Below are 12897 nucleotides of genomic sequence, written 5' to 3'. Positions count from 1 at the left end.
TTAATACTCCCATAGCGCCGAGCTGCTCAGGCTGAGTCCGTCTCCCTTCAGCGTGCCTCCTTGGTCTCCACGCAAGTATTTGCCATTCTTGCCACGGATGGCGAGGCGACCGTGCTCAAGGAGCTCCAGAGTGAAATCCTCAGGGGCCTCGCCATCTGAGCATACCAGCCCGGCACTGTTCACATACCAGAACTGGCCATCCACACCTGCAGAATTTAAAGCAAAAACACAGTCAGACAGAGTAAAAATCTGCTTCTACTGATAACCTTTACAGTACAAGACAAGCAAATGAGAGGCCAGAAGCAGAAAAACTAATCAGTCTTGCTGTTTCCAGAAGTCTGTCTGAGTGAGTGTGTCCTGACCTTTAATGTGGTAGGCCCCATTACTGAATTGCAGGGTGAAAATGTCATAGACCGATCTGCTGGCATCCAGTGTGTTGGAGTTCCTGTGGTGGCAGATAAAGCCGTTCTCCCCTCTCAGGATCAGCATAGGTCGGTTGATCAGTTTCAGAGAGAGCTGCTCGTCCTCACCTGACAAAACGTGACAGTGAAATAATGCAAACGCATCTCAAGGAGCATAAGAAAAGTTAGATGTAAAGGAGGAGATACATGATTGGAGAGATGGGCGGAAAAGGAAGGAGAACAAAAAGCCAAGAACCACAAAGTCTCTTACCTATAGAGTCACTGACAGCAAGTAGCTGGCCATTCTTCTTGGTGCAGATGTATTTTCCATTGTTAGCTTTTAGTGCCACCCTGTGGCCAAGCCACTCCACTGCAAACATGGTGTTAGCTGACCTGCAGTTGGGCATCACAAGAGAGACGATGAGACTTTCCTTGCCTGAAAGTGCTCTTGGAAATATTGTGATTACATGTTGAGTACATATGCAAGACTAAACAAGGCAATGTAGGGTGACGAAGAGAGACTAAAGTTTCTGTAAAATCCAAGTTGCCAAGATACGTTTAGGGGGTTGAGATCATGTACTCAAACCAGTGCCATTATTTGCCACCTCATGCATGCAAGCAACTATACCGATTATATTCATTCTTTCAGTTTTAGTTGTCAATCACTTCTATTGTTAATAGATTTATATTTAAATTCCATGACTATCTTACATTTTCAATGACCGTGACCATGTTGCGTTATTCCTTGAGTAAATATCTGCCATTGTATCATGAAATTCACTTAAATTCTTATAAAGCATTCATGACTGTTTACATTTTTAACTTATGAACTCAGAGATCAAAGTTTACATGAAGTAATGGAAGGCTGCATGTGATTAAAGGGGAACATGTTTTGATGGTTCGATGGTGAGGGAAAAAAAAGTCGCTCAGTTTTAGCCAAGGACATATTGTAATGGTGCAGTTCCTTCTGCAAATCCATATCTGTAAAATAAAATGTAGACCTGACACATACAATTGATGATGTATATATTTTTACTCCGCACAACTGATATTAGAACTTTCACTCACACTTCAGTGGCAGTACTCTGGATGCCTCCGTGAGCCACCAGGGCCCAGTAGTTCCCTTGGCTGGTGCGAAACGTACACTTCCTGGTTTCCTTGTCAATCTCCATCTGAAACGTCTCCATGTCCGTCTCATCTTCCTGATTGGCTGCGAGGCTGACTCCTGGAGGGGCATAGTAAGCAGGTCCTGTCATTAATACGCTAGCAAGATAACTTGAGGACTATGTAGTGTTTGGAGAAATTCTTCCATCAGTTGCTGCTCACAGTTTTCATTGACGTTACTTTCCAACGGCACTGTTGTATCTTGAATATAAGTTATATTGTTACAACATCCAAGATTTAAACACAGATGCATGACAATTGAAGTAGTATTTAGCAATGAATTGAAGGTATTGTCAAAATATGCATTCACAAAAGAAATCTGATGGCATGTGTAACTTAAAGCCCAAGAAAACATGGTGTCAAATCCCAAATATTTTTCTTTAATACACATAATAATCAAACCTGTTCTTACTGTGGCAGAAAATTGCCAGTTCATGTATGACCCTGACATTCATGGTAGGAGGCAGAGGAGGTTGATGGGGTTTCAGGGCCTTTAAGTGATATGTACAGGAAATAAATTTATCTGCACAAGTTTAACTACGAGTAAGTTTACAGTAACTTTCAAAGTACCATCTGCACCTACAGACTTTTAGTTACCAATCAGATCCCTCTACAGATCTCTTATTACTCCCAGGATTCCCAATGGCAAATCAAAAACCCACAGACAGCTGCTTGCTAATCAGGTTGTATTGTTATGTTCAACATGGCCCAGCATGAAAGAGTTGGTAATCACATCAGATCCTGGGACGTTGGGTTATTTTTAAGTAGATCTGTCTTAAACTGCGCCATTGATATGATGTGCCAAGTGAGAATGTATCTTCCTGAGGGTAAATACATTTTAACTGATTGCTTCTGGATGCATTTATGGACAGGATTTATGGACAGAATATGCAATAAATAAAATAAATACACTCAATGTGGCCATGCAGGAAAGCCTTGCAGAGACAAGCTAAATGTGTAGAATGCATTTTTCTCACCATGATATGTGTTACGAGCTATACAGAGGTGACACTCACGCCATGAATCGCTGCGTCAATTACACTGAGACCACTTAACGCCTAAACAAAAATCACACCTTTGAGTGACAAACATTTTATAGAAACCATTTATAAACCAATTATTTATGCTTTTTTTTTTTTTTTTGCAAACACATGGAACACCATTGGTGTCAAAAACGTGAGAAACACATGGGCAAACACAAATGCAGTGACACCCCTCCCCTCTCTGCTTTGTTGGGTTGCTTGGCTTCCAGGTTCAGAGGAACAGGCAACTTTAGTTTCTTCCAACTCAACTTGCTGGTAAAGAAAACAATAGTTTGTCACTCCACTAACAGACAGATTGCAGAGGGCTAAATCCTGAATTAGAAGGATCCCAGAATATCCCCAATACATTTTGTTAATCCTTTAACAACACTCATCTGTGACCCCCCCCCCCAATCTCTCCCTGCTCTCTTCTCTGGTTATCCTTTTCTGCCTTCTTCCCTTCCCCCATCTCTTCCTTCTTATCACTGACCCCCTAAAGCCCCACCTCCCACCACTGACCCACCTCCGGCCCTGCCTATCTGCCCTCTTCATTGCAGGGCTCTGATATAATCAGTTTATGAGTGCTACCCATCCAATCCCTCAATCCCCTCAATAAAGAGAATGAAGGAAAAACAGGAAAAAAGACCAGAGGATTTTATGGTCGACACTTCACAGGATGTACAGATAATTACCAACCCAACCATCAAGCAATGGCCTTAGCCATGAATAATCAAACAAAGAGAGAGCATGCCATAAAAAGAAGAAAAATATTTTTTTTTCCTCTGAAACTATCATAAAGAGGTTACAAAGAACAACACAACTATTCTAAACCCAAGTAAATAAAGACTAGACAAACCATGCTAGCAGCTCTGAGACCGTAATTTAGGCACAACACAGCTTATGGCTAAGGTTAACATAAGCATGCCAACATGCTCACTAAAGGTGTTCAAGTACATGTATGAAAAAATCGCTAACACTGAAATTTCCAACTGAACTGACTATCCTGAATCGACATTGTCATTGAACGAATCAGTTGTGGAGCTCCACTTAGTGTACAAGTGACTAGGAGCAACCTTGTCAGTTCAGCCATGATATACAGTGAGTTGCTTCCTGTTTAAAAGCGTATTAAAAGGCCTCCAAAGCCAAAGCAACAATCCCAAAGCGATAACTCCATCCCAAATAGTTGGCCGCTGGGTTATTAACCTTATAAACAGTTCTTGTATAGGCCTAGTGGTGCATTCACTTACTGAAGTACCTACTGGAGTGCACTTGAACCGTGATGTGATCACTTGGCTTCAAAAAAGTGAACAAACGACATAGTCAGACCACAAAATCTTTGAACTGAGCTGAATGAAACGATTTGAATCAACAGAGCGATGAATGATTTCCACCCCCTAACGCTTACAGTCACAACTTTAACATTTTAATTTTTACAAGGAATGTTTAACATTTTCAACTAATCATAGTTTAGCATAAAAGCATGCTAACATTTGTTACATAGGCATAGATATACAGGTGTTTGGTCGTAAACCAAACTAATATGGCCAATGACAAATTCAACATTTGACCTGATGATGCATCATGAATGTCTGTGCAGAATTTCACGGAAATCCATCCTCTAGTTGTTGAGATGAGTTGAACCAACATAGCCATGTCCAGAGCATAGCATGGCTTTGTCTTGTGTTGTCTTAAAAAAACACAAGACAAAGATGTTGTTGTGAGGACAGATTACTCCTACATTTTATGGTGATGTGCTCTTGGTATACCACTACTCCTAAACCTGTGACACAGTGGTTTAAGGCCACTGATGGATGCATGCATATAAATTACATCTGCATAATCCAACACAGATGCACACTCACATACCAGTCTGAAGGACCTGGTTACAGCACAGTGTTTTTCAATTTCAATTTTTTTCGAACTTAAATTTTTTTTAACAGTTGTTCAGCCCGAGACGGTGATTTAAAAAAGCGTATCTTATCTGTTTTAAGATTCTTTGGGGTATTTCGCTTCAATTAGATATCTGACGGCAGATACAGACTGGAGGCTGGAGAAAGGGGATGACGTGCAACAAAGATGTCATGGTTACTGAGCTACTGGGACACTTCAATCACATCTTATTCACACCTGATAAACTAGGTATCATGAGGTCTAACAACTGGTTAAATTATCATTGATCTTAAGTACATCTCAAGCATAAATTTCTGCCCCTCTACTCTGCACCTATGCCTAGGGGCCCATTACTCTCGGTCTCGCTCATCCCGACTCAATGTCATGCTTTGTCTGCCTATTCCATGTGTGCATTTCACACCGATTCAACCTAGAAATGATCCTCAGACAGGGCTCAGATGGGACCTCACAGCAGCTATCTGATAGATGAGAGAAGAGGAGACAGAGGAAGGGGAGGAGGATGAAAGAAGAAAAAGAGAAGGGGGGAGAAAGAGATTCGATACAGTGAAATCCAAGTAGGCAATCTGGGGATATCAATAGTGTGTGTTGCTGACCATCTTTGATACACCAGTTGGTTAAGTATACGAAATAAGATGTTGTCATCATAGCCTTAATCACTGATGAACTATGCAGCAGAGCACACAGGTACACACACGAATAGCTTCAGTAGTGCCACATTTTGGATCAGACCCCAGATCCAGCTCCGCTTTCTGGTGTTGTTGTACCTTCAGCCTGCAAGTGGAGCAGGCCTAACTAATCCATCAGCGATAGATGGCTCTGACATCTATTATTAATAGTAAGCTGATGCCACTATCCCCCTGTCTCTCCCAATACGCCATCCTTCACAACTGCATTTTCTGCTGTTTTTTATTTCAGTTCCTTCAATTTTTGTTTCTGGGTTGTGTGGGTGTGTGTCTGTGCATGGATGCACTATGTGTGTATGTGCGTTTGAATGTATATGTGTGTGCGTATTTACGTGTGTGTTAATGGAAAGTATAAGTCTTTGGACTATCCTCTCTTCACTTTCAGGGCAGAGTGGACCACTTAGACCTGAGGAACACAGGGAGGGGATTAGAGACATAATGACAGATCTACATCACATACTATGGCAGGCAGACACACACACACACACACACACACACACACACACACACACACACACACACACACACACACACACACACACACACACACACACACACTTTAGGCAATAAAGAACAACTCAGGGCTAGTGGAAAATACAGAATTGTATTGCACTGTTGTGTACTCAGACTTTTACACTTGTACTGTATGTCTAAATTGAGGATCGGCTTTATTGCTAACCCATTTGCTACACTTGTACTCACGCTAAAATAGATAGCCAACATAACTCTGCTGCACTAAATTGAGAATGAACAAAGGTGCTAATTTATGTGTAAAGACACAAGTGACATTAAGCCGGATGGAGAGATCACCTGTCTCCACACATACTACTATTGTCCCAGTGTCCTTTGAGAATCCTCCTACACTTGTATCCTTCCTTCTCTGATTTCCATTCTCCCCTTCTTCTCCCCCTGACTCATCATTTCAAACCCAGAAGTAGAAGGTAATATGGTATATTTACACAAGTACTGAACAATTCTGAGGCCCTAGCATGTAAGGATTTTCTGTATTATCCCACTTTTACTCTAACTTAACAATTCAACCTTTAACCTAATATAAATTTTTTTCAGTGTTTTTTTGCAAGCAACGTAATCAGCAAATTGCTGGGATGTTGTCAAATCAGGGAAAGTCAGCTATGTTTTGCTTGTCAGCTAATCAGCTAAGCTTGTTCACTGGTGTGAAAAGTTGGCCATTGATGACTGTGTCAATAGTCAGTCACTGGTGTGAATGCAGCCTTCAGTGTTTAATATACTTTTTAAAATCTTGAACAGTCCTTCCTGGAAGGTGCAAATCAGGCAGGAAGTTGATCTCAGTCATTCTCCCTGCTTGAAAAGAAATATTTTTCCTACAAATCATACGATGACAAAACATCTAATCTTGTACCTTGACATGACCATTTTGCTTTGTCACATGTTGCTAAATAAAGCATATTAATTCTCTGACTGCATTTCCTTGATTTTCAGCAGCACTTAGGCACAGACTGAGGCCGAGGTTAGCAGGTTAGATTAGCGCATTAGAAGCTATGGCCCCAGGTGAGAGGCAGCTTGAGTTTCTGAAAGCAGACTCCCCCTTGCCTTCCAGGAACAGGGGCCAACTTCATCAATAATTCAACACACCACACTTCCCGACTTGCCGCAGCAGGACCGTATGGTTGTGTGTGGGCGAGTGTGTCAGAGAAAGATAAAGCTTTTGTTAGTGCAGAACAAGTGTACGAAGAGAAAAGACAGAAAGGAAGTGAGCATGCTGAAACTACTGTATTTCTTTGTGTGTGAATGCACGTGTAGACATGTATACATTATGGTTGTATTCATACTGTATGTGTGTGTTTTACACTCCACCATATCTCGCCTTCTCTTCAGCCAATCAGTTTACAGGTCTCCCAGTTGTTTGGTTTCTGCCTGAAGCTCCCACTGCTAACCAGGAACAATGAGCGGTTAGAGATTCAATTACAGCACCCAGGGCTGAAGTAACTCGACCCTGCAGACAAGAATCTGCAGCCTGCAGATGGGTACCATGGCCATGTATGCTGACAAGCACTGTTGGTCTGTACAAATCCACCCCAAATCCAGTTTCAAATCAGACCAGCAAACCCTTTTCAGACATCAGCGATTGAAACTCTTGGCAAGTACTTCTAGTGCACTTCTGGTTAGATGTAATGTGACACTCACAATTAAAATCTTTCTAGTTTTTAAACTTATCAAAGAAATTCAATCTTTTTTTAAGAGGAAATAACTTTGGAGACAATGTGGAGCAGTTGTATATTGTTGTGGTCTCATGCTTGCATGCTGATCAAATAACGCACTTCAACAACCATATCACATGACTGAACAGTAAATACATAATACAGTATCAACAGAGCATTACTGTACAGCATATAGGTTGCAAGCAGCTGTTTCAGTAAGCCCAGGGGGTAAATGCAATGAAACAGAGGCAATGAAACAGGGGTTTTCAAAAAATATCGCTATTTATAATAGATTATCTCGTAAAAGAAAGGGAAAACAATACCCTACTCTCTCAACTTTTTCTAATATATTTCCTTCATATATAATGGAATTTTTACGATTTCAGGAATAAAACACTTTCTCATACAACTTTCATTTTTAGCACATCATTTAAACTCATTCATGAAAAATTCATTCCAAATTGTTGCTGAGAAATCTATTTCTGTAGTTATTGCCAACATGGGTGTACAATAAAATATGTCATTTAACCAAATCACCCACTGGTGTAAGACTAAATACCAACAGTGGACTAACCTAAATCTGTTGCAGCCCTAAAACAAATTGCGTATTCGTCTCAGGTCTCCCAGGTGAGACTGATAGTCTCCCATATCAACCTCATCCATCTTGTTTTCCTGGAAAGATGCTACTATCCAATGTGATGTCAATGCATGTTGATGTGCAGAATACATTACCCATAATTACCATGCATTCGTTATCAGCTGTCAATCATTAAAGAGTGGTCTATTCTCTCAACCATGCATATTCAGAATGTCCACATGTTAATGTACTTCTTGTGAATTGTAATCTCAGTGCACAGTATGTATATAGACTGGTAGTAGTAACTGTAGTACCTGTAGTATTTACTGGCCCTCTGCTTCATTATGTATGTGTGTAGGTCAGTGTGTCTCAGCTTAAGGCTCATGTGACCACCCCTTAGTGGCACCTAAGGTCACACTTCGTCCATTTAATCAGACTTTTGAGATTCTGTGTAAGACTTTAGGGAATCTAGGAGGCTGCATGAGTTGCAGCTTGTGCATGCATGCAAGGTTTCAGGAAAAAAAAATCAGATTTGTGACAATATCATCTCCTCTTGATGTGTCTGTGTTACCCTACCTTGTCTTATGGAGACATATCGCCCATTGGCTGCCATCAGAACAACCTGTGGATGACTCTCCTCCAGGTCAAACAGTTCATCTTTACCCGGCTTGGAGCAGCGTCCAGATCTCAGGGTGCCTGTAGGCCCCATAGGAGACAAATACTTCCCTTCACAGTCTTTAAAGGCCAGCTTCCCGCACTTTAGCTCTAATGTGTACGCCGTGGCCCTCCCACTCTGTGTCAAGAGCTTCCCATCATTGCTGAGGAAGCGGCTGTCGCAGGTCTTTAGGCAGTACTTCCCTTCCAGGTAGACAAGGGTGAGGAGTGCCGCAACACCCCAGGGAATGTTCAAATCCACAGCGATCTCCCCATCCTCCATGGAGAGGTGGGCGTAACGCTTGCGGGCAACAGACAGCAGGTTGGCCTGCGGATGTAGAGCCAGGTGCACTGCCCAAAGCTCAGCATCTGTGATTATCTGGGCAAAGCAGGAGAGGTAGTCTCGAGAGCCGCCGAAGAAGCGGAGGTGCTGCTCAGACTGCAGGGCCCAGCGACCATCGGACTGAGCCACGATGAGGAAACGGCAATCTGAATTGTGCCCATCAGCCTCACAGGTGACCTTGCCGTCCTTGTCGGAGGCCAGGTAGCGCCCCAGGTGGCTACGCAAGTAGACTACCTGGGTGTCCTGGGAGTCCTGCTCTAGAATCCATATCTGCTTCTTCTTTAGGCTTGGAGCTGATGCATTCACCTGAGAAAAACAAGAAAGGTATCGTTTTAAAATCTATTTACAACAAGCCTGGCAGTTTTCATGCCTGCAGCCTCTGCATGAATTGGTGTGGCCCTGTACAGCTCCATAAGCAGAGCACCACCACTACACCAACAATCATGCGAATAGTATGTGATACTTCTTCTTTCATATTGGATGTTATGTTTGTACCTTGAAGCCAAAGGTCTCAGCAGTGAGGTAGCGACCCTCATGGTTGATTAGACCAAACTGCAACTTCAAGGGGTGGTTCCCATTAGCAGGCATCTTCACCTGTGGATTCAGGAGGTTGAGAGACAGAAGTATAACAAGGGGTGAGACAAGTTAGGAATGGGGAGAAAAAGAAATAGAGGTGAAGTTGGAATAAGGGTTTTTAAAAAGGTGAGGAATAAGGAAGGAGGTGATGTCATGAAGAATGATGAAATGCTAAAGTTTTAAAGACAGGAAATCAATTCATTAAGGTACATTATGTAAAGCACTCCCATGACCACAAATTCCTTCCCCTGCCCAAGGCTTTATTATACATTTTTCCAGCCACAGCCTCCTAATTTACTTACTATGGTTTTGTGGCTTCCCCTCTGCAGTGTCTGTGGCTCTAATTCCAGCTCCCAGACTTAAGAGGCTTCTTTCAACAAGCGTCCTCTTGTAATTCTTTCTCTCTCCTCTCCTTCTCTTGCCAGCTCTCACGTTCTGTTGATCTGGTCTCCCAGCTCGCCTCCACCACTACCTCTCTTCTCCTTAATCAGGTTTGAAGCAGCAAAGACTTGAGTCAACCTTGATCTCTCTTCAGTCCAGCATCAAGCTCTCTTCCACTGTAGACTAATTTTGTTCTCAACTGCTTATCTCCACTTCTGCAGCCGACGCTCTCCCTCTTTCTCTCTCTCTCCTGTTGAACAGGGCTCTCTTGTCCAGCCTCACTTCTGCTATTGCTTGACTTGTTATTCACCCTGAAGGCTCAATCACTTGGTCTCCCCAGACTAAACTTCTCTTGGGTTATGTTTTTGCCCCTCCTTTGCCTGCTGTCTTTGGATCACATTGAATACTCTGACCTTCTGCCTCACCTTCCTTGAAGTCTAGGTTCCTCGTTTGTCAGACAAAAGTTTGATCAGTGAAGAAGAACATCCTCAGTGGTCCACAAATTTTATGGTAGTGCATTGAAGGACTCCTTCACTCTTTCCCTAAACATAAGCCGTCCTTCACAACTGAACTCAACAACAAAGGGTGCTCGCCTCTGTAATCTTAAGCCTCTCCCTGTCGCTTTTTCCTCCCCATCCTCTCCTTCTCTCTCACTGCCATTCTCTAACCTGCCATGTGTATAATCCTGCCTTTCTCTGCCTCTGCGCTTTACTCTGAGCACTGCACTTCGCCTCTTTCTGTGACACATAAAGACAGGTAGGTAGAGACACATACACACAGTGGCGGGTAACCAGAGCACTCCCCATGCCTTTGGGGTAGTTGCCGGAGTGCAGCTCCCCTTACCTGCCTATGCTGGGATTTAGTTACACACCTTCTCTGATTGCAAGCTCTCTTGGTCAGTCCTAATGGGAAATGTGTCTGATAGGCTGAGGGACTCGGACTTCACATCTGAATTTGGGAGACAAGCAAAAGGGACAAGAGATGGCAGGTGTTGTCAATGCAAAAATAACAAGCTAATCAGCATATGGTGATTTTGAATGAATGTGTGTTTGCCGTTAGTGGGCCCGCATATTTGTGCGTGTGTGTGTGAGTAATCAACCTTGCCAATCAGCCTATTATAAGTCTTCTTTGTAGAGTAAACAGACGTGTCTGTTCCCCAATCCATCTAATCCTCAACCCAATCATCCCAACCTGGCTAATCTACCAACACTACCCCCCCCCCCCAAACACACACACCCACACACACACACACACGCACACACACACACACACACACACACACACACACACACACACACACACACACACACACACACACACACACACACACACACACACACACACACACACACACACACACACACACACACACACACACACACACACACACACACACACACACACACACACACACGTGATCCTCCTTCTGCTTGTCAATGGCCATAAACATAGACAAAGACTCACTGACCCACAGCAACATACATGTCATCACACACACACAAACACCCACACACAAAGGTCAGTAGAAGGTCTCAGGGTTCGTAGTAAACACCACCCACCCAAAGATTTACTCCTCCTGACCCAGACTTGAACTGCTCCGCTTTACACAAAATGTGATAAACAATGTGTGTCACGCACAAATTCACACACACACACACACACACACACACACACACACACACACACACACACACACACACACACACACACACGCACACAAACACAGATATTGAAGGACATGAGTGGTGTAATTGTTCCCTGAGCCCCTTCCAACAGTAATGTTAACACTGAGCAGACAGGCATCCCACATTTCTGAGATGCCGACTTGAGATCAGCTTCTCTGTTTCTAGTCTGAAACGCTTCTGTAATAAGGCTTACTAGAAGGGTCTGTAGTCAGCATTTTTATGGGTAGTTCTATTGCGACAGAATCTATCATTAAAACTTTGTTTTTTTTGCAGTCAACAAAATGACATAAATAGACCGCTGCCTTAGCTAAAGAAAACAGGTTCCAAAAATGAAATAATACATTCAAGTGTCTAAAATTATCATTTTTTATCTTCACAGTATTTAAATCGAAATATTGGGGTCGAAGATTTTCTCCTAGTGAAACAACACAGAGATTAGACATGAGAACAAACCTATGGCAGGGTGTCATATGACTTGTTCTTTTAAAACCTTCTTTTAAAACAAATTTGCTGTTATTTTTGTCACTCTTATTTTTAAATTATACAAGTAATTATTTTTATTTTATTAGTTGCCTAATAAATGCAATAAGTATTTGGTGTCACTTGTTTCTTTTTATTAAACAATTCATGAATAACGGTTTTCATTCCAAAATGCGTAATCTAAAGGTGATTCATGAATGCCGGACTCCGCCACTGACAATTAAAATTACTATATAGAGAGGGAACTAATGAGCATAAATACATTTAATTGCTATAGCAGAATAAATGCTAGACATAAACAGTATCAAAAATTGAGTCTGATATTATGACAGTCTTAAAGATGATAACTTTAAGTATTTGCTGTCATAATGTATGGATGTCATGTTTTTTTTTTTTAGTAAAGGCCAAATGAAAATCTTAATTAAAATGCTCACCAGTAATAAACAACTGCCTTTACATCAGTGTTGTAAAAATTTAGATGAATCTTAATGAAAATGTTTAATTGCACTTTAATCTAATTAAATGTTACTCAGATACTTTTGTGTACCAATAACTTCACTATTACCATTATATTCTATTACACAGCAATTAGTACAGTAACAATATTGACAAGTAATTGCCAGAGTACTGATTAGTCACAATAAGATGAGGAAAAATATATTATTTTTACTGACTATTGCGGGGAGATAAATAAAAGACAAAAAGAACCTGTCTTTAAAACTGATGGGTACAGAAAGTAACTACCTAAATTTGGCTTACTTATCCTCAAGTACTAACAGGGCTCTGCTGCTCAACCTACAGAGGGCGTCCCTGTTCTGCAGACAGAAGGTCCAGCACAGG

The 12897-nt window shown here is 41.9% G+C and overlaps 1 protein-coding gene across 1 annotated transcript; it reads right to left on the bottom strand.

The window, feature by feature from the left end:
- On the bottom strand, positions 1-9908 carry fscn2b (fascin actin-bundling protein 2b, retinal). Its single transcript, XM_040135680.1, has 7 exons — positions 9814-9908; positions 9431-9529; positions 8515-9241; positions 1470-1626; positions 673-794; positions 363-530; positions 1-206 (listed from the first exon to the last, which is right to left on the bottom strand). The coding sequence occupies exons 2-7, from the start codon at positions 9521-9523 to the stop codon at positions 1-3; spliced, it is 1473 nt and encodes a 490-aa protein (XP_039991614.1). The 5' UTR covers positions 9524-9529; positions 9814-9908.
- Between the last annotated feature and the right edge of the window lie 2989 nt (positions 9909-12897).

Source organism: Xiphias gladius, chromosome 9, assembly GCF_016859285.1.
Source record: "Xiphias gladius isolate SHS-SW01 ecotype Sanya breed wild chromosome 9, ASM1685928v1, whole genome shotgun sequence".
NCBI lineage: Eukaryota > Metazoa > Chordata > Actinopteri > Istiophoriformes > Xiphiidae > Xiphias > Xiphias gladius.
The sequence above is the reverse complement of the archived record's forward strand: the minus strand, read 5'-3'. Positions and strand labels throughout refer to the sequence as shown.

Excerpts from the sequence above, each read along its gene's own strand:
- fscn2b (XM_040135680.1), bottom strand. The coding sequence starts at position 9,523 with ATGCCTGCTAATGGGAACCACCCCTTGAAGTTGCAGTTTGGTCTAATC. Across the intron at positions 9,242-9,430 it reads CTGAGACCTTTGGCTTCAAG|GTGAATGCATCAGCTCCAAG; the intron begins GTACAAACATAA and ends TGTTTTTCTCAG. Across the intron at positions 1,627-8,514 it reads ATATGTCTCCATAAGACAAG|GAGTCAGCCTCGCAGCCAAT; the intron begins GTAGGGTAACAC and ends ATGCCCCTCCAG.